We start from the raw sequence: 25,803 nt of genomic DNA on the forward strand, positions 1-25,803 counted from the left end.
AAGAGATTTTAATTCTCACATCGGATGCATACTCTTGGGGATGAGCAACTGAATGCTCAGTTGAGTAATTGACACACAGAGAAACAACGTCGAGATGCGACTTGGCATATGATTGACGAACAACACGAAAACAGGGAAAAGATGTCGGTGGGAGGGGTTATATGCGTACATCGAATGACAGAGAGACTTCGTTAATGTGAGCGGTGACTGAAATAAAAAGAAAATAACGTCGTAAGTGTTTGGATTAGTTATCATATGATCAGAAAAGAGGAAAAAGTAGACGTCATTCATAGGCTGCAGGCAGATTCTATACATGAATATGTTTACCCTCTGGAGATAAGATTCTCATCCTACTGAAAGCTGTGCTGTACACCGTGGAGTCTCTGAGGCACAGATATAATAAGCAGTTTTGGGATCCGACGCCTATGTGAGATTATGGGCAGCATCCATATTTGTCCTACCGGTAGACCACTAGCTTGATAGGCAGGAGGTCTCAGGTTCCAGTCCTTCTCAAAGGCCCACATGAGTAATCAAAGTTACACTAATTTCCGTCACCGGTTCGTCTATTCATATCTATAGCAATAAGCAGGGGTAGCCACTGAAAGTGCTTTACAACTGCATGGTAGCTCACAAATTTCATTCCCAAATGCACACTTTATCATCTTTTGAAAAGACACTGGCAAAAAGTTGAAAAATGTTTCCCAATTGAAGTTTTCATCCGAAAGAGTGGGTTACCTGAAGGGTTCACCTGATGATCACCATTTGCAGAGTGGTATTTACTGTTCAGGACAGAAAAACGTTTTTCATCTCACAAGCTGTTGTATCTATATCAAAAGGCATCATGATAACTTTTCCACACCAATTACGTCACGCTCCACCCTGTCACGTCTAGAACCATGGGATCTGTAGGTTGGCATCAAAAGTTCCAAAGTAATCGAAACGTTTTTGTTCAATCTAATTGCTTCTTCTTATGAGATTCGCGTGCTTTCGACTGGACGCCTTGAAACATAATTAGACACTGGAATGGTGTTGTATCAACAACTTTCCACAACTTTCCGCAGATATATTATTTATCATCTTCACCTTATCTCAGTGGGGACCTGTATTTACTCTCACTCTGCAGTATTCGTTGTCGGTCTTCATGCAACGCAGCTCATAAGTGACGGGATGTCAGCTGTGACACAGCGTGTTTCCGCGTGCAAACACATGCCCATGAGTCGTACAGACCAACATTCAGACTAACGTTCGGTTGTACTGTGCTGTCCTTCAAATTTTGATTAAACCCTCTTTTACCGGGTTCGCTCACTTCTGTGCCATGTGAAAGCTAAACAATTGCCGTCGAAATCTGCAAATCACACGTCAGAAAATTGATCCTTGGTCAGCAAAGCAGTTCACTGTTTTGTCACTGGTGTTCCTCTCGAAGGTAGGTTTCCCACACAGAAGTATCTTCAGGAGGAGGAGTTACCGTGCAGACTGTATAAACGACGGCTAATCTGTTGCTCTTGTTTTAACTACTGGAGAACCCGTGCCTATGATTCTAGATGTATGTAACATGACCTTATGAAGTACTACACTCAAATCGACATGACCTTCCTTTTAGCGAATTATTTACGTCACTTAACAGTGCGCGCGCTAGTGTGCCCGAAGCACAGAAAAACTCAAAGAAAACAAGTACTGATAACTCACTTTAGTACGCATCAGTAAACAGTTAGGAAATAAAACGAATAAAACGCGATTCAAAGCACTGTAACCATAGGTTCTCAATTCTCGTTTTAGGTTCTTCAGGATGTTGCCTTACACCAGATGCGAATAAAATCTGTCATTAAGTCCCCTAGAGAAGGTGGGGACTTGTGGAAAACAAAATATTTTGAAGAACGAGAACATGCTGCAGCAGTTTATTGATAGAAGGAGATGTCAACTTCCTTTACTTTTTTACCCAAATTTCGAGAAGACAAATTCCGAGTGAAAATCTGAGAACTCACGAAACTGGCTGAAGTTCAACTATCTGCTTATTCTTTATGGTTATTTTCGTCGGTCTCCTGAAACGTAGCGCTATATTGATCCAATCCCTGCTTGACGATGTCTTCCAACTTTGCCTCACGGTCGGTGGACGGTTCCTGGAATGCAAATAAAACGCTGATTGTTTATCACTGACAAGAAGTTTGAGCTGTTCATGGCAAAGTGCACCGCGGGCCGACTTACTGTGACCACAGTTTGCAGGAGACGTGTCATAGCTTCGCGCTTGATTAATTTTGTTTTCTCTATGCTGCCCAGACCTTTCAAAACGGTTGCTAGGTGTTCGATTACTGTGGTCATTCCACATTCAATTCTTGTGATGCGTTTCAGGACGCTGGTGAATTCGGCTTGTGTGACCTCTGGTGGACCACGCTGATGTTCATCGGTTTGACAGGCTTCCAATACTATCTTCTCCTCCTTTGCTATTTCTTGGACTAACGTCATCTGGAAGGAAAAAAGGTATATAGCTGAGACACACAACTACCAAATAGACCCCGCCTTCTAACTTGAATTTTATAAGGAGGTGTCATCATCGGTAGAAGGTCAGTAGCTGAGCTGGGTGCAGCTTCCCATACCCATTCGCCGAACGAGAGCTAAGCAGGCTATCAGATGCACAGACACGGTCCGAACCTTTCTGTTACCGTTTGTTTGCGGATTTCCTCCAGTTTTGAAGATATAGTGATTCATTTTTTTTGAACCTCCCAGGCTTCTGATTTTCTGCAATCAGGAAAGACAGTCGAGCTGGGAAACTTTTTGAGGTTCGAGCTTGTTCCTTTGATTTCGAATCGAGGGCAATCAGGTTATTAGTGGTTGGCTTGCTCGCGAATATATAGAGTTTCGAAGGGTTCTCGCACAGAGTCGTACGCGCTACAATCAACGGGTTGCCGTTCATAAGGCTACTTGCACTTTGCGCCATCCTTAAAATGTACTTTGTATGACAAATCTGTTCATAGATAGTGAGAATTCGAGTCTTTTGTATTTGAAAATGTTCACTGATTTACTGGGAGATTAACGGCCCTAGATTGTGTGTCAAGACACCATTGGTTTGTAGACTGGACGATGGTATCTGTACAGGTACTAACTGGAGGAGTGACGACGAGGAGCATTGGCTGAGTGGCATTTTGGCACATTTAGATGGTAACAAGGAATGCGGGATGTGTCAAAATACCGCTCTCATCATATTTCAATCGTGTACAGTTTGCGATGTTTCTGGCATCCCACCTGGTTCACGAATAGATGATAGGATTAGGGAAGTTAGTCCCATGAGGATTTATCGATGATGGCACACTGGTTGCAGACTTGCCTCCAAATGATTTCATTCGGAAAGCACCGGCACAACTGTTGACAGTGTGAATTAACATTGTGCTTGCCAACCTAGCCAACGTCTGCCTCAGAAGAGACCGACAAAATGTCGTAGATCCTCTAATATTCGTACAAGGTTTATTCACAACCTCGAGGCAGAGCCCGTAGGTTCTCAAAGAGGATGCTGGATTCGTTTTACGTATTCATGCTGGAAACAACGTGCATAAGTTGTTAGGACTGGGTTTGGTAGCCAATTTGAAGGACTTCATGTGAGGTTCGAACCTTGATCTTTGTTGTTCTACTAGTGAAACAGCAGGTGGGAGTATTATCATGACCCAGCTAAGCCCTGTGTATACCTGTTTCTATGGTAATTCATATTTTCGAGATCACGGGATACACTTATGTATACCGAGCATAACATTGACAATAACTTTCATACTCGTATCATAAGGAAATATTGTCGCACACATTACTTAGGAAACCCCATGAGCTTCAAATTCCATCAATCAGAGTAAAAAACGACACTGTGCTGACACTTAACTTTGAACAGTCAAAGACCCTTTTGTTTTTACCTTTTCTTCCTCCAGTTTGGCTTGCATCTTCAATTGTTCCATACTAGACAGTTGACGGTCATTATCGTAGTCAAATCTGCCAAACACATTGTCAATTTCCTCACTGGTAAATCCATTCCTGAGTAAAAAGTAGAGTCAAGAAATATTGACAGACCATTGTCTGACATAGTCTAGACGTGAACATTGAGTTTATGGAAACGATATGGCAAACAACGCTTATATGTTCGGACATCTAGATGTACAACACAACGCAGGCAGCAATAGGTACCAGCAGGAAAGGTGATAATACACTGAAAGGATAAATGATCTACGCTGACTATACCATATGGTACCTAATGGACTAATGGAAAGGGAATGAAAACAGGCAATAATTCATTGTTTTTGAATGTTCATCGTTGGCCGGGTGTTGTAACTTGCTGTACGGTAGTGCAACTCTGTATCGGTCCCTTGGCTTCCTGCTCCGCCCACTATGGTATATCAAAAGGCGGCTCTACACAGCCCATTATGGAGACAAAGGAAAATTAATACAGTTGTATTTATAGGGTAGTCACAGTGTTCCACAAGGTCGTGCCAGAATTTCCGTGAGGGGGCGGGAAGCGTCGAGTCACAGGTGCTTGACTAGGATTGACTGGCATTCTGACCAATCAGGGCATGCCTTCGTTTGGCCCGTGTCCTGCACGTGACACATCTGTCCAATTGATGTGCTGTTCGGTTATTAGGGGCGGCTGGCCCCCGAACAACGTTAGAGACTGAAAGTCTTTACAAGCGGCTTATGTACACATACCAGAGAGTTCGTCAAACGGATACAAGTAGCCGTGGCAACCGTCAGCTTGCACGGTCCCAGACGAGAGATATACCGTGTGCGCTCCATGGGGTACAACCAAACAGCGTTTCAGAAGAAAGATGAAGAATTATTTGCATTAAGAGAGATAAAGCTGTCATTCTGGGAGACGACTAGATCCAGCTTTCTGTCTCCACGAGGCAGGGTAGCTTTTATCATGCAATGTTAAGTGAAAGCGGTCTCAGCCCACTTTTAGTCAAAGTGATAACTCACTGTTTTTTTACAACCTTCCAAGTGTGCGCATGATCCAGATACTTAATCAACCGGTTTTTCTAAAGCCAAACTTATCGACTAATTGTCTTCTTTGTCCAGAGTGCCACCTGCTTCAAAGCTGTTCGTAATGCCATACCCCTGAGCCTAAACCCATCCATTTGGGACTCGTCAATATTATGTCCCAAGAACCATAAGATAGATTCAAACATTCTGAAGAGAAGACTCAATCCTCAGCTATATACATACAGGTTGTCGGTCACTAGATAGAATGTAGAACAATCATTAATCAAGCATGTCTTTTACATTATGTCATCTGGTGCTAACTTGGTGCTAGAGTAATCCGCTTAAAAACAGGAAATTCTAGCAAGTCATGCAAGGCTACTATGTGATAAGTGATCACCGGCGCAGCCTGTCAATACCACACCACTGAAATGTATGAGTGAAGGTGGAGTAGCAAAAGTGTAAGCTACTCTGCTTATCACCCCTCGGTTTTCGAATGGTAACAGCCGTTACTACCTTAAGGAAAGCTACGTATCGGTAGCAAGGTTGGAACAACCGTACGGCTTTTTAGCGTAGCTTCCGTTCCAAGTCTTCAAGTTCTACCCATTACAGCTGTGCCATCAGGACAGCTTTTACTAACCTCCTTCATGAGTGGTTTCCAGTGTGCAATTAAAACAGTCAAATACATCCGGATTTCGAAGACACTTTCGAAAAGTGTGAATAAGAATTTACCAACCTAAATATATCACCCATTGACTTCTGTTCAGAAGGGATCAGACCGAGTAAACTTGTCTGTAATATTGTGACTGGATGAAATGCTATGTCTTCCATCAGTTCCGATCACTAGCTGATAGACAACCATAGAGTGGACACTAATGACAGTCCCCTTGCTGCATCGATTTCTATCGCTGTTGTGCAAATGCTGTCAGTGCAACCCATACTAACAGGCGAGTCGTTTGATGGTGAAACATTGACCTCCTTTAGTTTGACGTGTGGTGATTGTCCTTGGGTTTCTGAGTGCAAGCATGTGACGCGTGTTTCAGCCTTAGCACTAGAGGATGGTGGGCCTGGTCGATAAAGCGGAGTTCGTAGTTCGTTTTCGCCGAGCGTCGATCATAAAATCGTCGGTCTAATGTTTTTTTCACTGCTCGCAACAAGTACTTCGCACACCAGAATCGATTTTCCCACGGAGTCAAGAGTAAAATTAGTAGCTTTCTTGGACAAGAGTGCACGTGGAGAAGTGTACAGATGAATGACAGAAAGGTTGGGTGGTAATTTACCAAGCTTGGGCCAGGGGCAAACTCACGCGTTCAGATGTGTGACCAAGTCGTCGTAATCCATTCGCCCGCCTTTACTCGTGTTGGCCAATTCCATGGCTTGTTGTAGTTTTTCGATGCGACTTTTCTTCATCTTCATTTTATCCAACATCCTCTTCATCCTCTGTTTTATAGAGAAAGAAACATTCAATTAGACAGAACCGTAGTGAAGTTTTTGAGTATCGGATAAAGCGTGAACGAGTAACTTCAGTTTGCTGCCAATCAGCCAGGTCGTGAACCAAATTAGACAAAGCTTTTCACTTCCAAGAAAGTATCTTCATTTTAGAATTGTCTTCCTACTAAACTATGAAATATTCTGCATTTATTACATGTGCACAAATCGATGTGAAACTAATCCCTGGTGTGAATTCTTTACGTGCCAAGCTGTTTTTGTAGCACATTCGTTGAAAGTAGATGTTATAGAAGCCAAAAGGTATGAAATCTGAACTTGAGCACTCACAATTTCGTTCCAGTTCTCGCAAATTTTCGTTGACCATTGCCAGATTGTTGTTTCCAAACTCAAGAGTGTTCTTGGGATGTCGAAAGGACCTCACCAAACTTATACGCAGCATGTTGTGCCGCGAAAATATACGTTGACAAATTTTTATTATATTTTAGTTATTCTTAATGATATTTTGAGTGAAATCACGGATGGATTAGCAAAACAATGCAAAACTGGTCTGTTCACAATCATTCTCCTTATGTATTTGCATACCAATAATTTTCCTTGTTCAAACTCCAACACTGACTGATTATATGCTATAATTAGTTGACGTGACCAGCTGATGCGCGACTGCACCTCATGACCACAAATTTCTGGCAAAACTCACTGAGGTCGTGTTGCTCGACGGTGGTCATCTCCAGAGTTACAACTTGTTTACAAAGTAATTTTGCCTTGAATGCCACCTGTGGAAACGTATCGCTTCCATAAGACCATCTCACTTTGTTTTCACTGTGATAGAGTTGAGCATCGTCATAGCACGTAGGGTCTTAGTCCTTGCTTGACAGAATTCGCATACCTGCCAACAAGATCCCACAACCATGACGTCTTTTCCAGCTAATTGTAAGAGAAACCGAGAAGGAAGTAGTGATGCCTCGAAAGAACAAACAATCTACCTTCTGTGAAGGAAGTTGACAGTCATACGGTCATGTTAGACAGAGATGGCGATCACAAAAGATTGCCGTATGCGTAGAGCCAATTATGACTTTGTTCAAGCAAGTCCCATCCCAAGCGAATTTGGTAGATCATAACAAGCTTCTTAGAAGTGGTATGGAGTCACTTATGCGCAGCCGGTAGTGTTGTCCGGGAAGTCAGATTCGTGAAGATTAATCCAGAAGGCTGAAGGGATCGGAAAATTAATCGAACCTCCATCGTTAACCCCCGCAAGTAGCCCCAATAATCACTGGACAAGCATCCATTCGTGAGACTAGCTCCTGACTGAACGCTCAAGTAGCTAACCAAAGGTAAAAAGCAAAGTCTCAGAAGCCTGTCAACCAATCAGAAGTAACAAACCAAATACCATATATTTCCTCAATTGCTTGTTTGCTAGTTGTTTTACTGAGTTCTTTTTTGATGTGTTCTTTTAGGCAGACGGCAACAGTTTGGTGGTAGGGATTAGAGCTGACCTGATAGTGGTCCCTTATTGTTATATCTGCCGATTCACCAATCTGTGGTATCTGCTGCTGACCCGACCAAGTGCCTGAAAAAAAAGACTCCTAGAAGGGAACACAACAGCTATTATCCGAACAAGCGAGTGTGAGAGGGTGAGCGTGTGCGAGTGCGAGAGCAAAAGTTACAACGGCCCCACGCTATTGATCCAGGCTGTCTGACAGGCTTTAGTGAACACTCATCAAAATCGATCGTGCCTCTATGAAATACCTGAACGCTGATCACATTCGGTCGCGCTTCTGTGGCGTGCATGAACACTCATCAGCTTTTGCTGAATCGATTGAATGATCAACTGGCCTGGATACTTGCCGGCTTCCCTGTTGAGATTTTGGTGGAGCAGTAGGTTCCGGGCGTTCTGAGGTTACTTTCAGGAATCTGACCTTCCTGATACTTATCAACTTAATCACCGGTGTTTAGCACAAAGCATCGGCACACCGTATGTTTGGCGTTCACTACTGATCTGTGCGGGCTCAGCAGTGAGACTTGGTGATGGCTGTGGCCAAGGTATAGGATAAAAATTGATTTAAAAGCTCCAAATAGACTGCCAAAACTTTTTGAGAGCAGGTATCTTGGTAAAACATATCAGTGGTCTGGACCTGACGAACATAACTCACCTGGGGATGGTTGTGTCAAAAACAGCTGATGCGATGAAACTTTGCGTACACAAACCTGTGTTCAGGAATGAGTACGACAATTTTGTTTGGTACATATAAGCCCCATCGGAAAAGGTATTAACTTCTCAGAAGTGAGGGCAAATCATTCCCAAACAAGAACAGCACTATGGTCTTAAGCGGACTTTTGGACTGATTGGGGTGACCTAACGGCTGAAGCTGAAGACCCGATCGATTCCCTCATACTTTACACTGCATTGGTACTATTCGGTATAGTAGTGACAGGTTTTGATTAGTTTCATATTCTAGATGATAGGACAAAGTGACAAAACTGGTGAACTTTGATCACTCGTCAGAAACTATTCTTTAAAAATATAAATCAACATTTTCATGCGATTTCTCCTTTGATCTACGTATGCACATTACGGAACGCTAGACCTAATTCTCGGATAAGGTGATATCAGCCATCCTGGAAATCGGTACCATGACATGCCATGGAACGGGGTCTTCTGTCATGCTTCTGAAATGTTCATCCAAGAGGTATTTTAATCATAGAACTTCCAAGGTTTCCACTGAAAACAGGTGTGTACAAAAACGTTTGGCGTAAAAAGTTGAAATAGTATTTAAACAAGTCTGAAACACTTCGAGTTCCTCTGGATACCATCCAGTTTGCTACCAGCTTATCCGCAGTGTCTCTGGAGAGCCTTCTGTCAGTCATAGGTGGAAAAGTAACTCCCAAGTTTTAGCTGCGCACGAACTCACCTTTTTGAAAAAGTCTCTCATCTCAAATTCATTCTCTTGAGATTGCAGATCCGACTTGACACCCACATAAGTCTCGTTGATGATGGCGATAAACATGTTTATAAGCACAAAAAAGACAAAGAACACGTAGACGATGAAATAGATGGGACCGAATACGCTATTGGCTCGCTCCAAGGCATTGAAATCGAAGTCACCCAGAATAATTCGGAACAGGGTGTATCTGAAACAAGGATGAAAAGGTCACCAGAATGAGACAGAAGATATGGTGGTATGGGCTCCTCTTATTCAAAAATAGACGAATGAAAGGAAAAGTTTGAAACCATCCTTTCCCAAAGTTCATCAGTTTTTGTGTTGTTTTTACTTCAAGACTGGTACTACTGCTGCTACTGCTATTTTCGTTTGCCTTTGACGACCATGATCACAAAGAGAACGATGAAAATTGGAGAACAATATTGTGCAAAAAATTGAGTTCTAAGGAAAGGCGTTCCTTTGCACGGACTCTCTTCTTCAGTGAAATAAAACCTCAATTCGTCATTTATTTTGGCTCCTCAGCCTTGCTGTAAAATGTTATTTCACTGGTGGAGAGAAGACGAGCAGACAGCGAGCAGACCATCAATTCCAGTCTAGTGATTTGTTTGGAAGGGTTTCTGTTTGACCATTGGTCGAAATGACAATAAGGTCTCGGATTAAGTCATGAGTTACTCACGCCTCGTTTGTTTCGTTTAAGCTCAATTGTTATACTGTGGGTGTCTTCTCCCGAAATTGCTGAGTGACCTGCTGTTGCGGAATGCTCACACTGAAGAAAAAATGAATCGTGAAGATTCGTCCTCCCAAAAGTTTTTTTCGAAGACTGTGGCTCAATACAAGCAGTCGTTGCCATGCTCACAATGAGAAATGCGGCATTTCTTTTTGAGTGGCATTACTTGGAGGAAGTCTTGATGCAACAAATGTGTAGTGATGTGGCACAAAGCAGGAGGAATGAAAATAATAGGGGTTGGTTTAGTAACTCGAAAGATTTAGTAGCATTTGATAAATCTGTCGAATAGCTCGGGCGAAATTGGAATGACGACTCTCCTCCGGGAGGTTGGCGTACGGTCTCCTGACTAAGAAGCATCGTCATAATCAGTGATCAATACTGATGCTTCGCTACCATAAACAGGGTACATGGACTGAACGATGAACTGCCGATGCTCAGTGAGCAGTCCGTGGTCCAAACACAAGAGACCGGTGTACGTATATTTGAAACCGGGATCTGATGTGTGGCCAAACAGTCTACTCTTTCGCTGCCAGCTCATTGGTTCGTGAACAGAGAAGTCAATTTCTAGCTGCTCGAATATCAGTAAATCTAAGTTGTTTTTCACGTTATATCGGACCTGAGACGATGTTTGACGTAGCAATGTCCTAACCACCTCTATTTTTCCAAGAGCTAAATGCTGCAATAACACATCAATGCAGGGTGTACAGACGATCCACTATGAATAGGCTTCGGGGGTCTATCACGAAAGTAGTCCAATATTCAGTTTCGCCAGAAAATGACATCAAGAAACCACCCCTCTCTGTCCGTCCAAACTTACACAGAAGTCATGAACTGACTGAAATCTTCCACTTGCGTCCCGAATGCCAAATAGCCCAGTTCAGCAAAGGAGAAGAATACGATGAAGAACATGACAGAGAATCCGGCCAGGTCTTTGGCACAATTACCCAGTGTTGAGCTGAGCTGCGTCATGGTTTTGTTGAAGCTGATATACTTGAATAACTAAAACAGAGAAATGGGAGAAAATAGAGAGAGAAAATTTGGTTGAGTTTGGTGTAGTTTGTTATCTGCAAGGCCTCTCCAAAAAGGCTCCTTTTGGATTGAGACAGTACTAACTCAGAAACATTAGGTTACAAACAGGAGCAGTTCTTTCATCCTGCAAAACTGCGTACCGTTGCTATAGGACTGAAGCCCACTTTGGTCTGGCTAGCCTGAGAACTCAGGCCAGCTATTCAGTGGAGTGATGGTATCGCAGACCATATGATAAATGAAAGCAGCGGATGAATGAAAATAGCTTATACAAACTGCTTTTACGCAGGAGTGCAAGGTATCCCAGAGAGGGAAGCCATGTACTGTATGTATTCTGTGAAATACACGGAGGCCCAAAGAAGATGTGGGTTGTAGTAGGCCGAAACATCCTCGCTGAATGGAGCTGAAAGTCTTCGATCAACTTTTAATTTTTTCTTAGCTACTCTTAAGTAGGGTGAATCGGTCAGATCGCTCCAGCGTGAACGGTTTGTCTGTGCAGATTTTGTAATTCAGCTACGCCATGCATGTGCTGGTAGAGAGGTGGTAACATGCTGGTTTAACATCTCTGGTGTCCGGAGTTCGAATTCAGGCATAGCAATGCTGACGAGTTTCAACAAGAAAGGAATGTAATTGCAGAGCCACCCCTCCCCGGCTTGATGAGGCTGGGAAATTGCGCCTGGACAAGAAGGAAAGAAGAGGCAGCGTGAATACAGGTTCCACATGCCAAGCAATTACCCATCGCGGTTGCAAATCTTGCGAGGGATGTTCTCGAAATTCGGGTGTTCAATGTTGAAAAGGCAACCCACCCAAACAACCAGTTTTGTATTAAAAAGTATGTTGCACTGCAAGCGAAAGTAGAAGGTATTCAGCAGCTCAAGAAAGATTAAAAAGCTGGGGAGGCGCAGGATGTTTTTTACCTCATTGACCGTCTATAAGGTTTTCGTGCAGCTCCCCTCCGTTTTTTAGATCGCAGATTTACTCACGTTAGACGAAGCGGTGAGTAGTCCAAGAAGAGATATCTACAGAAGATGATGGCATGCTCGACCAACACCAGTGGATGAATACTGAAATGTTGCAACGAAGATTACCTTTGCACAAACTGTATCTCACAAAAACATTTAATGTTTCGACTCAGCTCCCATAACGGAAGGAAGTGCTCTGTTTCCTTGAACAGATTGCTGGTTTAGACAATAGATAGCAAGAGCCAGGGAACATGACTCTTCAGTGATGTTGATTTTAATTCCCAATCGCCAGTGGCTGAGTGAGCAAATGAATTAATGGTCCCAGTTCATAAACTGTCAATTGTTGTCCTATCCATTTGTTTGGTACTGTGACCAACTTACGAAGATACAAAAACAGACTGGGTTGTCTATGCGCCTCAAGGTCCACCTGCGAGATCCAGTCCTGTAGCCATCACCAAGTCGCACATCAAGCACCATTCTTTCGCCTGAGCAACAGTTTCAGGCGCCGTGAGACACTTTGTGTACATAGGTCCATAGGCAAACAGAAAAAAAGTTTTAATTGTGCTGCAGAGGGCCCATGATGACCATATGAGAATAAAAATAGGCTCCTTCCGGAACACGACAGTTGGTCCAAAGTAGGCTGCAGTCGTTCAGAATAGGTGCGAATCCAGCCTAGGTCTTCATTTGTGTTCCATTTCAGTGATTCCGATAAAAGTTCACTTTTATAAGAATTTCTCCTCTGACACGTGTAAAACCTTTATGAGTTTTGAAGCTTAGGAGATGGAAGAATGGACTGTGTACACCTAACACTTAACTAATCCGTCTGGTATATACCTTTGATCCCTTGAGCAAAATGTATTGCATTCCGTAATCCTGGTAGATGATGTGTTCTAAGTAGCTGAGGTTGAATCTGAACATGCTGTGTTAGACGAACTGGACGATACAAGTGACGAAGAATCACTCCACTGGTCTCGTCTGCCTCTAAGTTTTTGTACCCGGCACAAAGAGTGATCGGACTGAAAGTCATTCAGTGAATTGACGACTTTTCACATGAGCCGAGCACCATTCGCACAAACTGAGTGACTATTGCATAGCGATGTGGTCGAGGATGTGGTTAGCGACCAATCATGTAACCTGCACTCACTGAGTCAAGGTATGAATCATTGTTTGTATCTCCAGAATTGAATACAATTTAGCGCTCACTTTTAAACTACGAAATATTTCCGCAGTGTGCAAGGACTATAGAGATCGGTTCTGTTAGGTTTACGTGTGAAGGAATGGTCTTTTGACACATTTATGCAGAAAGTGTAAAGTATACTGGAGAAGGTAAGGTAAGTAAAGTCGTGAACGCTTAAAAAAGTTGCCAGCTAACCACACACACATCACCACCATCCCGATCTGGTGATTTATTACCGATATGAAATACTGCGTTTTTCAGGTACACCACTGAAAAGTACTGCTCACCTTTATCCATGACAAGAATACGGTAATGGCGATCCCGTAGTTGAAGTTCATTTGCCAAAAGCTCAACAACTGAAAGTTGGCAAACGAATCCTTTTCCACCAAAAGACGACTGAGTAGCTCGTTAACCTTGACTGTCCGGTAGATGTTAAAGGCAGCGCACATCAGACTCAGTAGAATGATGACTATGTCAAGGATATTCCAAATGGAGGTGAAATATGACAGTTTGTGTTTGGATATCTGTTGGCAAGGGGGGAGGTGTGGTGAGGAAAAATCTAGGTTACGTTTTAAGGGAAAACTACTTGAACTCGTATTACAAGCCAATTCTGTCTGTGTTGCGAAGCTGCAGCACCATATTATTCCTGTAGAAAATAGCTATTGCTCACATGAACTCAAGTGACTGGCTTGAAAATTAGGACCTGCGTAAATCTGTGCAATTTCGTACACGAGTCAGTTCAGTGCCTCAAGAATATCTCGTAACTGAGGAAAGAAAACGTAAATAAAATCTAAGCAAACGCCTTATCGGTTGGCTCCAAATTTAAATGGGGTCCCTCACTCTTAGATGAAGTCAAACTTAATTAAAGAGCCTACAGGAGCGGTATGACTGATCTATCCTCATCGGGAATTCTCAGGAATACCCCTGTCGGCAAGCTTCAAGGTGATATGAAACCACTGTTTTTCGAGCAGGAGTTTGAACAAAATCTTTTTGAAAAAGCTGTGTGATCAGCAGTGGGCCTAACTTGCAGTTGGATGGTTCAACTTATTGGAAAGCCATTAGTGCATTAGTGATCATCAGGCCAGTTTTGTCTCCATAGTCAACCTCTCTCCTGCCCAATTCACAGGACGAATGGGTAGTCTTGTAAATGCCAGTGAAATTGTGGAATTCGGCTACAGTTGTCTAACATATCACCCTGAAATTAGGCCAAATTTGGATTGTCGCCCAAGAAACGAAGTAGCAGCGTCACCATTACTAACTGTTCGTGCAACGGTAAACAGTACGAGGAATTCTGACCGCCGGCCAATCATTAACGAACACGAATTAGTGATACAGACCGACTTCGATTACGGATTTCCAACATGAACCGGAGTTGGATGCACCCTCCTAAGTTATCAGGAACTGTGGTGTGAAGCATGAAATGGTGTGACGAGCGGCGGCACACTTTTGGCAGTCCAATGACGTGTTCAAACGACTTACTGCTCCGAATGTTGGCTACGAACGAAGAAACAAATGAACCTGGTAATATCATGTGTGTGGCAACAACAGATGGATACATACGCCTGTAAGGCTGTGCTAACTGATAGAGGAGCGGGTTGCAATTTTGTTGGATGCTGGTTCGATTTTTCGGTTTCGTTTCACTCGATTAAATGTAAGCCTGGTGTTTCCTTACATATAAACAGGTATTTTGCACCTTAGGACAGGTGGTGGCATTTCTTCTAGCATGGGTAAGTATAATCTACTCCATCAAATATGTATGAGTAATATATTTTGCACAAGTTTTGTACTACTCGAATTGGGTTAGTTCTCAGCCACAGTTAGAGTGTTTACCTTCTGTTACTGACTATCTAAACGAATGTGAAGTGTGGTAAGCTTTCATTGAACCTAGATTGGGAAGCTTAGTTCATTCGAAACATTTATTTTCTACGAGATGCTGGTGTTCGATATGAGATTTACGGCATCACTCTGACCGGAACAGGTGTCAAGATGTGAGATGCACGCCTAGCAACGTGAGACCATATTCGTTCTTTTGTCTTAAAATTTCTAATCTTACCATATCTACGGGATACAGTTAATGTCGACAGGATATGGTCTCTCATACCTGTACGCTTCTAGGCGGTAAGTATCAAGAGAGCCCGATGCGATTGTAGAGCCAGTTAGTCCAAAACTGAAATAGGAATGAAAACTGCTCATCCCAAGTGGACGGCCAATGTTATGACACTGACCTGAGACCCAGAGTTTTTTCTACCACGGTGTACCAGAGAAAGAGCACATTACATCAATTAGCCCCTGAGTAATAACTGGTATTCGGCCACTTTGTGTGTCGTGTAAGATAGCCTCCTACACAAGGCCCACAGAAAGGCTTGCCTTGTCAACCAATAAGTCAGAGAAACAGAAGTGCTAGCGACATAACTGTGGAGTTGGTTACGAAAGTCTACTGAAGCCGTATGGAAACACCGCGTGCACTGACGGCGTGCCATGCTAAGTTGCCCGTAAGATGCCGTCTCCCGAACAGAGAGCTGAATCTGCCACATTACATATTAACCATGCGTTTGAGTTGCGGCCGGTTCTGAAATTTAGAACCTAAATGGCATTTGTGTTTACAATAAATTGGGGATGATCAGGCAACACCTTGGTCCAACAACAGAATTCAACAGGTACTTGCAACAAACTGATGCGGTACTCCTAATTATCTCTTTGGAACGGATGTAAATAACGCTGCTTTGGACAAACTTACCTCCATAATTTCTTCCACAATGTAGTACAGGGTGAATAGGAGGAAGATGCATTCGCAGGCCAGCACAAAGTAATCCAGTGGCGTCACGTAGCGAATAAGCTTGACTGATCGAAATTCACCACCCACAACCAACCCACCTGAGGCAGGAACTTCGGCGATAAGTCTGTCGGGTTTTCATATATGGGTGTGAAAAATGTGTAAGTCAGTATTACTTTGCCATTCATGACTCTGTAAGATGTACCTAGCACGGAGATGATAAATATGCAGCGTCAGTTTTTCACGTTTTGCTTTGAATGTTCTCAGAATTAAGCTGAAGAAACAGACCAAACCTCGTCGGAAGCTCCTGAACCATTTTACTGGAGAATACGATGGGTGCTCCAACACAAAGGAGAGAGGAGATCAATCGCCTATGAGGTGAGTGAGACGTTTATACAAATTATGCGTTAGATTCGGTAGTCCTGAGGCCTTATGTTTTTTTTCGCACTCAGATGCACAGGAAAACTAGCTAGCACTTTTATCAANAATGTAATGAAAAATAAACACCCCGACGCTCTCACCAAGGTTACAGGTTCTGTTCATTTGTCATTAAAGAGCTTTATGCCAATTTTATTCACCTTACAAGTAGTTGAGCAATCCTGTTTATATTCCACAGCATTTACTCAGATTCGTTCGAAACAGGGAGGCAGTGCACTCGAATTTCACTGACATCAGAGTCCTTCAATTCTCGGTAGTACCAGAAATCGAATCCTGGGTTGTGGGGCAAGCATTTAACCAACGATTAGTTCATATTCTAAATACATTAGAATTACGAAAATCTCGCGCTTGTCCGTATTTAATCAAAAACTGTCCAACAGGTTTCGGTCTTCCGTGAAAGTTTTGCCACTAAGACGACCGACAGAGCCAAGACAGTCACTAAGACTTCATTCAAGTCATTGTAAAAATCGATCAAATCACTCATGCGCGAAAATGTCCACTTGTTCCAATATGATAGTCCAAATGCACGGCGTAATACATAAGTGTTTCGAATGGACTAATTAAGGTAACTGAACCAGGACAACACTGTGTCTCCAAAAAACCTTTCCACAACGTACAAGTAGGTGTATTTAGGTTGTTTTGCGATTTCAAAAGATTTCATCCTTCAGTGAGATCATTTCGCGCTAAAATGTCGAGAAGCACTGTACATTTGTTTCCTCTTTGTTGAATGCCGTCAGTAGCGTACATCTCACCGGTTCGATCCGGTTCCGTAACTTCCCGACTAGGCTACGAGCAGCTGACTAATGGTGTGACTCCCACCTAGACAGGATAAAGCGCCACTACTGCCTCAATCAAGGCGCGCATACCACGTGGTCACGCGTTGACCGGCTCTTGGTAACCACAGGCACTACTAAATTAATTGACCACCTCACCATTTCCTCCACATTTTGTTGAAAATTAGATTTTGCCGCGTTTCGGTTAACTAACTCAACCAATGTATCTTACTCAGAAACCGGCAGCCTTGTCAATCAAATAAAAGCGATAAAATCTAGAACCCGGTGAAACTCTTCTTTCGGGAAACTGGTAGATCAAATCTGTAGTTTTCCGACTGACTCTTCGAATAACGATTCTTCTTGATATCTGTAGCACCTAAGTCAACCTAGATACGATTTCCTATTAACCATTCTCTCAGGGCAAAACGTTTTCATTGCGCTGCAGATATGAATGAATGACTAGCCATGTCTATTTAGTCAAAGAGCAAGCGGCTTCTGTGATTTCCCCAATCACGGAGCAAGTTTTTATGACAAGTCTATTCTCCGCTTATTTTTGTTTCAGTGGAATTCTTCGACTGTTTCACCAGAAACTACAAAGAGTGATCATACACACTGATTCTCACTGTCAGCACAATTGAAGTAAATATGTTGGGTACACCTCATCACTGCATTTCGTGGGGAATAGAGTGAGCCAACTTGCTGAAAGAATCTACTGATATTTCAACATATATGTGGTTCACGTACATAACTAGATTCTTCAGTTGGAATAGGGATCAATGAACCAATCACATCTAACTGGCAGATGCAACTGCCAAAAGTGACAGTGAAGCTGTGTACTGCAAAATTGTGCTATTCGGCCACACCTGCAACGCAGATGTGCTGTGATGTGAAGCTCATCGGTTGGAGGTGGACATTATAAAGCAACGTCGCAACGATGTTCATTGATCGAACCATAAAAAATGTGCTGTAATCAGACAACACAAACTTACTGAACGACACAGAAGATATTCATATTGGGATTGTAGGTGGTGAAGTGAACAAACACCGCTCTAGTCCCCCGATTCAACCACAAATGTTCAAATAGCTTTTGGACCTGCGCTCTCGCTTCGGTTTCGTTTCTCGACAAGTCCTCGTAGTATCCTCCACCGCCGTACAAAGCCACATCTCCGTAGAATGTCTGCATTCCCAAGACACTCGACGACGTGTAAGTCCAACTTCGATAGTAAATGACAAAATGACGTAAAAACAAGGAGAATCTCGATTTACTAAAAGCCCTTACTGATGGGGTTAGTTGACAGGCCTGATTACTTTCACTGTTTGCATCAATTTTTTCTTAAAAATTCAGGAAGTTGGGTGGAGAACGCTGAATGGGTTGCTGGGATATTATTAACTTGTGGAGTATGTCAATAGTATATGAACCATTGTATGAAACCTATTATTGGTTCCACGTGTGATAACAAGCTGATTGAGTGTACTCCAACGCAACACGCAATGGATGACTACTAGGTAGGAAATAAATGAAGCAGATGGTACATTGTATGACATTTAGTTACAGAATGATCCGCTGGGTTCATCAACGTTTCCCCAGTTGAACGAATTAGTAGCCTCAGACGCGATGCGAGCACTGTGGATTTAATCCCAGTTACACTACAAAAGAATGTGTATTCAAACGACAAACCACCGTCCAAAAACCACGTGATTAGCCAGAATATTGTATACACCTAAATTTTTCTTTGATCGAGTGAGAACTAGCGTGAATAGCTGAATAAAATAAACCCAATGCAGTGATTTCCTCAGTGCGAATCCAAAAAAATTGACCGTTTATTTCGTGAATAAGTCCCAGTCAGCCAGTAAGCCCACAGTTTCTCTACAAACAAGCGAATCTTGAGCGACATGAATGTAGGGCACATGCTGACAGCATCAGTACTAAACTTTTATTTTCCTTATGCCCCGATTTTCCTCTTAACTTGGCGCAATTGACTGTATGCGTTCCCCAGCCTGTTCGTAGTATCCAACTCGACGGCAACTGCCGACAGATGAAAATATCGCAGTGTTTTCATCTTTTCCAAAGCTAGCATTACTAAGATTATCTCTGCATCCTCAGATGACTTTGATAGGATTTTCGGAACGATAGGCTCATTTGCAGACCAGGGCCATGATGCTTCACACCTATCAAGACGTTCTACATTTGATGTGAGAAAAGTAGGCATAAAGTCCTCGACCTGATCCGTGACAGTGATGGCAAAGGACGCGAACAAAAAGAACAGGCTCAATAACAAAACATAACCAGTTCACAACGGAGATGTACACCGCTTTTGATGTGCTTCCGACGTCGTCTGGCAGTTAAGCTTTAAATTTTCAGTTTTCAGCAAAGGACAAGAATTGTAGGGGAACGAGTTTCACTGTGCTTAGTGTAGCTCTATCCGGGTACAAAGTTATCTCATATTCATTACCTCTACTTAAATGGGGATTTAACTCCCAAGTAAAAGTGGTTTCTGCAATCAACTACGTTAATCTCGAAAGGAGGACTCACGGAGGGAAGTTTTTCGACCGATACTAGATAGTATCCTCTCTTTGGGGGTTTTTCACTTGGGCCCTAACTGTACACTACTTAAATAATACTTATGCTTGTATAGCTGCCCGAAAAATGGACAAATATTGCTGTACGGTTCATACGTTCTGGATGGGAACTACGGCAAGCCCAGTTAAGTCTGTATCCAGTTTCAATGACCATCCTGTCAAGCCATGCAAGAGCCGAATTCTGGGATAATTCGATTAACTGTCCTGTTCCGTTTATTTTTACTTTCCGGAGATAAATCTCCTCTACAAGTTATCAATTTACTGCGACCAGTGGTCTATTTGTAGACCACTAAAATTGCGGTGGAAATACTCACGGTCATGTCATTTTAGTAATATATAATATTAATTCAAGGTTAATTCAAGGTTTAATAGTCTAAAAAGCAATTAAATTTACAACGACCATAGGGTGAACTTATATACACAAAGGGACGCAAAAATATGCGTAATGTTTACTGAGTATCACATGGAGTTCAATAGTTCCAGATTCGGTTTGGACATAAGATATGCATCTAAATTGTTCTTGAAAATGGTTAAACTCGGCGAATGTACAACATTGGGAGGTAGGGAGTTCCAAATGAAACATTCACGAACCGCAAACCCCGGAGTTCCAAATGAAACATACACGGACAGGCAAACCCTTTGTTGGTAGACAACTTCAGGACTGGTAACACTTTCAACCTCATTAAGTGAATTCACGCACTTGACGGACGCTTGAGATCTAATCAAACTTTTTTTGAAAAAAAGGATAGAAATATGTTTTTGTTACGAGAGTACAGTTAAAAGTTATGGGAGATCGAAAACAGATCGAAACAATAAGCATTTTCATACAGGAAAGCACTCACAAGGTTGCTGATTACACCTTGACAGCCCACGATCGGTTGTGCCCTTCTTGAGGTTCAACAGGCAGGCGCATTCCCCGAGTTTCCGTCAAACTTATGTTCTACTTGTACCCAAAATGGACAAATACACTCATTTGCAAATTAATTTGGTTTTCACCGGAGACTCATCTGAATCTCTCGTTTATGATATTCTTAAACTGAATGTGCTTCACAAAGACCATCTCAGTTGGTACGATATTCGAGATATCGCAGAATATTTTCATAAAAGAAACTACTGACAAGGTTAACAGTTCTCATGGTGTTGCGTGATGCGTCATTTGGTTTGGCCCTACTCAACACACGAAACCGGCTCACATGCGGCAGGTCCCACATCTCATGACAAATTATTTCAAGTCAGGGTGTCAAAATTATGTATTGCGTGACACACCACCACCAGAACAAGGATGAATCTTCCGCCACTTATAGCACGCATAACGACATACTGACCAGCCACAGTTGCAAATCTCGACCGAGGGCCACTCCAAAGTTTACCCCCACACGCAGCTGTAGAGGGTGTAGTCAGTCAGGAAGGGCTGACTTGCGTGAGGGTCGTCCAACTCGTTGCAGTGTAAGAGAGCACAAACAAAAGGAACGCTGTTATGTGGAACCGTTCTATCCTAACGAAAAGACTGAAGACCAGGTTATCTTCCTTAACAATCAGGTAGCAGTCGACACTTTGTTTTCACTGTGGATGGATGTCACCCCACGTAGTGAGCGATCTTGACACGCTTTCACTGTTGGCCGTGTTACTCTCCTCGGGATGGTGTGGTTTGCTCCTTTTTAGGTGGTCAGTTCACCAGGCTGTGGCCGTACCTCCTTCAAGTTTCCTTTGTAGTGTGCACATGATTACAAATTTGGAATATTTGCATTAGTTTCTTCAAACCGTGAGAATTCCGTCAAATAAGGGTCTAAGATAAGTTTTCTGTGATTGACCACCTAACTACTAACTTGATCTCAGAGGATGCGCTGAAAATGATATTGCTAGAAATACCGACTGAGACTTACGCAGTTCCATTCCCTATGCCAAATGGCGCTTTGTCTTCAAGCCGAATTTCATATGGTCCATAGCACTCCTTGATATCTTTCCTGAAGTCCGAAGGCACCACGCAAGAGTTTGAAGCCATTCGAAGTTGTCTCAGTCGTGGCATACCAATTAACAGATTCTCAGAGCTAACGGACAAATGCTCTGCATCGATCCACATAGGTTGACCATTGTACCAATCATTATCATACAGTGCATCCACAATCGGTCCCTTGATCACCTGCGTTGGAAAAGAAAAGTAAGTGATACTGGAATCTGTGCTAGTCTGGAGCTGGTCTGGTGACACATTTGCAGCCGCATGTCTTGCACGGCACATTACGTGGAAACATAATCCTAATTAGGACAGACTAGATTCTTATCCGTACTGACTATTCGAACGGTGGGACGACTGTGTCGGTAACTAATGTAGGGGGTAGACATAGTGGGTGAGCAGAACTGGGGGAAAACTAATAATGCATTGTCAGTGCAATTTGCTCAAGTTCAAGTATTTTCCTTGCAACCTGAATTCAGATGCGAAACATGCACCTCGAATACAAGTTAATAAAGATTCTTCGAATATGGATAAGTTGCAGTCATCAGGGAAGCCTGTTTTACTGGACGTCAGTCATCATAGAATATCTGTACATTTGAACTCTGAGAGGTCATAGAAATAAGCTGAACAAGAGGGCTGTTCCGTTTTATGTCTTGGCTGAAGATTGATCAGGTCTGTGCCGGATTATTTTGAGTTGCAAATGAAGCTCACTGTACTCAGTAACAAAGTTTATTTCATTTATTCAGCTTAACGATGTGTGCGTCAGCTCACATACTCTGGCAGTCCACTACAGGTTTCACCCTTTTTGAGGCTCACCAGATAGGCATACTCATTGGATTTCCATGAAACTCGCAAGAAAAATCATCTTTCTACTTGCGTACACTTTGGTGTTAAACTAGGATACAGATGGAGAGTGCGCCTATTTGATGAGTCCTAAGAGGAGCGAAGCCGGTAGTGTGCTGCCAAAGAGTATTCATAATCATTATAAGTGGTATATTATGTCATGCCAAGGACCCTAATATTTGGTTGCACAGAAAGAGTTAAAGTGATTTTGAACTGAGAGTATTATTGGTTGTTGATCATCAGTGCGCAGTTGAGTGCAACTGCGCACTGATGATGTCTCCTCGTATGGTGACGAAACTTTTGCAAGCCAATTGCCAAGCTCGGCGAACACGTCAACAGCCACCTGATCAACAACCAATAAACTCACCCGAGCTACCTGTAGTGTCTGTAATCCGTTGTCCCATTTACCATTCTTCCTGAACTTAAACTACACTTTGTAACTGTCGTTCCCATTATATCATGACGTATGTTTTAATGTGACAAATACACAATTTTCCGGCGCGACCTGCTGACTTCTTGCTGAACGAGTGTATTTACGCTCCATTGAACTTTTGTTGACTGNCGCGGAACCACCTGTGGGAAATTCCGACAAGTGAATAATTCCTTCCACAGCCAGTTACTGCATTTGGTTCGGTGTAGTGGACTATCGGACCTACACATTCGTGAGTTCCCATTTGACTACTCATTCCTTTCCTATTGTGATTTTGTGATTTTGTATTGGTTACTTTTGATTGTTAATTTATCCGCACATGCTGATAAGGTCCTAGTCCGCTACATACCAATATTTCAACAAATCACGAACTGAGAGTGTAGTTTGGAGAGGAAAACAGCTTATGAAAGCTCACCTCCCATAATCCATCCAAATCATTGACTGTAGCCAAACTATCTTCTGAATCAGCTACAGTTGCCTCCATAAAAGTCCTTTCCAGTGTTTTCTTCAACAGATAGGTGTTTTCGTTGATTGGGACGAAGGCAACTTCAAAAGTAGAACGAAAGGCATGGCTACTCGTAAGTGGTCAAAACGTCTAGAATTTTTATCCACGTTAATCTACTGAGTGGAAACATTGCAGCCTCTGACAACACCAAGTGTGGACTTTAGAAAGAACTGGTTCACACACACGGAAAAAAGAACGCGCAGTGTTGCTGACTTTTAAAACGCATAAACTCACCTATCATTAGCGTGATCAGAAATAGAATGTAGAGAATGAGTTCGCGCAAAGTTGTATGAATATACAAGTCACGGTTGCCCCGAATGTCCTCGGTCAGCCGAGTCGCCCAAATGGCTAAATGTTGAAATAAGACAGATATGATTAATGTTAATATCTACGGAGCAGGTCCTACCATGGAAAATGAGTTGCTATCAGTTATATAAATAGAAGAGTTAAGAACATCTGCCATTCAGCAATGAACTTCAAGTTTATGTGGGCTCAACGTACTGTTGCGTAACTATTTTCCTGATGAGAATCTGAAAATTTCGAAAGATTTTTTCTTAGGAGCAGGTTAATCTTGTGCTCCTGAAATTCTCTAGATTGAATGACACCTATGGACACCAAGTTTTAGGCACTCAAAATGATGGCCAGAGATCTGATGATAGTTCAATATCATGCATCGTTACAGTAGTATGCAGCTCATGGGTTTAACAGCTCGACTAGAGACAGTAGTTCACATTTAATGTGTGATTTTCATTTCAGCCGGTGACCCGATCCACTTTTCAGATTTTGCATGATGGTGAGATTTGGAGGAGGGAAGCTGGTGATTTGGAATACTGCACACATTGTCAAGCGTCTCGTACCATGAATTTTCACGTCAAGCAAAAGCAATGATATTGCGACTCATTAACTCAGCTAGCATATCCAATGGCACGGTACATTCAGATGTATTGGCTATAAATACGTTATTTAGGTAAGTGAAGTTGGTGGGTACGGCGAAATGACCGCTTCCTCTGTAGTGCCGCCTTGTCCCACGGATAGATTGACTTTTCTGTCAAGCTTCGGTGAATGGTCCCCTAGAGCCTCCATTCAGTTGAGATCTAGTGGAAAAGTTCAGGTTCCAGAACTCGAAGCCAGTTCACTGTAGAGCAGCTACTTAAAGGACATAATCAGAGTGGCTTTTTCCAGAAGCTGCTTCCCAATTAGCGAAACCTGATATTGCAATTTTCAGCAGGGACTTCCGTCAAGGACGCAAGTTAACCATTAGGGGTTTTACTGGGAATAATTTCATCCTCTTCAGAATGACTAATTTATCGGGAAAATCCGAATCAAAAATCATACATCATCGGCAGAAACATTTAATTGACTGTCATAAGAAACGGTTGATATCATAAGCAGTTCTGCCATAACGTACCACCTAATCGGGCCCTTCTTTACTGGACTAAGTTTGGATATGATCTGAGCAAGTATACATGCACGGATCCGTAAGTTAAGTAGTATGCTATTACAACTGAAACTAAAGGATGATCAAGTTAAGGCATAAAACGGAGAAGTGCATTAAACTCGATGCTCTTTCAGTAAATGCGTTTCTCTCTTTACGCACAACAAATTATCCTATTTTAGGTACCCGCTGGATTAAAGCTAAGTTGCAGTAAGGGTGATCCCCGCAATGACTAAGATCCACGAGCTGCTAAGGCATTGCTTCTAGATGTAGCAGAACACTGCATCGCATGCTCATAAAGTGACCACATACGATGTGACACAAAACCCTCTTCTCCGTCAGAAACTCTATAGAGACTCTACAGAAACTCATACATTGGACAAAGCGTGGGTGTCGTGTGCAGTAAGTAGGTGATCCGATTCGAGATCAAGTTAGCTCAATACGGAAGTTCGAGAAGCATTGTACCACTGTTTGATTCTTGCTGGAAGTCATCGGCAGTGCATATCTCGTGGATCTCTAAGAGGATACAAACCCGCTGCCTCTTGGCTGGCAGTTAAAAGATAATGTGTTCGGTCACGAGTAGATGATCAGCAGTCGGATTAACTGGAACTTAGCATATGGCACCACTCACCACTACGTACATTACCTTACAACGTATTGATGATCGTCGGGTGACGTCAGGACGGGCCCAGGTATGAAAAAAGCACATGTGCAGAGAATGACGCATCCCCAAGGTCACTATCGGTACGACACGTCCGGAAACTAGGTGAGTTGGCGGCTCTCACCAAACACGGCTTGGCAACATGCGAACAGCGTAGTGGGCCTGAGACTGTTCACGACCGGAACACCGC

General features: G+C 42.7%; 2 protein-coding genes across 2 annotated transcripts in view; one reads left to right on the forward strand and one right to left on the reverse strand.

Moving 5' to 3' along the window:
• T265_15337 (hypothetical protein) lies at positions 1–23,956 on the reverse strand (the record flags this gene model as incomplete). Its single annotated transcript, XM_009177638.1, has 12 exons — positions 1–207; positions 2,203–2,460; positions 3,891–4,008; positions 6,251–6,384; positions 9,303–9,522; positions 10,877–11,058; positions 13,512–13,748; positions 15,962–16,124; positions 18,198–18,422; positions 21,672–21,928; positions 23,428–23,558; positions 23,752–23,956. The coding sequence occupies 12 exons, from the start codon at positions 23,756–23,758 to the stop codon at positions 16–18; spliced, it is 2,124 nt and encodes a 707-aa protein (XP_009175902.1).
• The window catches only part of T265_11080 (hypothetical protein), a gene marked incomplete at both ends in the record, with an annotated part of 80,572 nt that overhangs the window by 25,592 nt on the left and 29,177 nt on the right, over positions 1–25,803 (forward strand). Inside the window, 3 exons of the mRNA XM_009177635.1 lie at positions 3,906–3,996; positions 6,879–6,963; positions 16,265–16,375. Of these exons, the coding sequence (XP_009175899.1) occupies positions 3,906–3,996; positions 6,879–6,963; positions 16,265–16,375 (287 nt within the window). The remainder of the gene's footprint in view (positions 1–3,905; positions 3,997–6,878; positions 6,964–16,264; positions 16,376–25,803) is intronic.

The sequence above is a fragment of the Opisthorchis viverrini genome, assembly GCF_000715545.1.
Source record: "Opisthorchis viverrini unplaced genomic scaffold opera_v5_440, whole genome shotgun sequence".
Classification (NCBI taxonomy): domain Eukaryota; kingdom Metazoa; phylum Platyhelminthes; class Trematoda; order Opisthorchiida; family Opisthorchiidae; genus Opisthorchis; species Opisthorchis viverrini.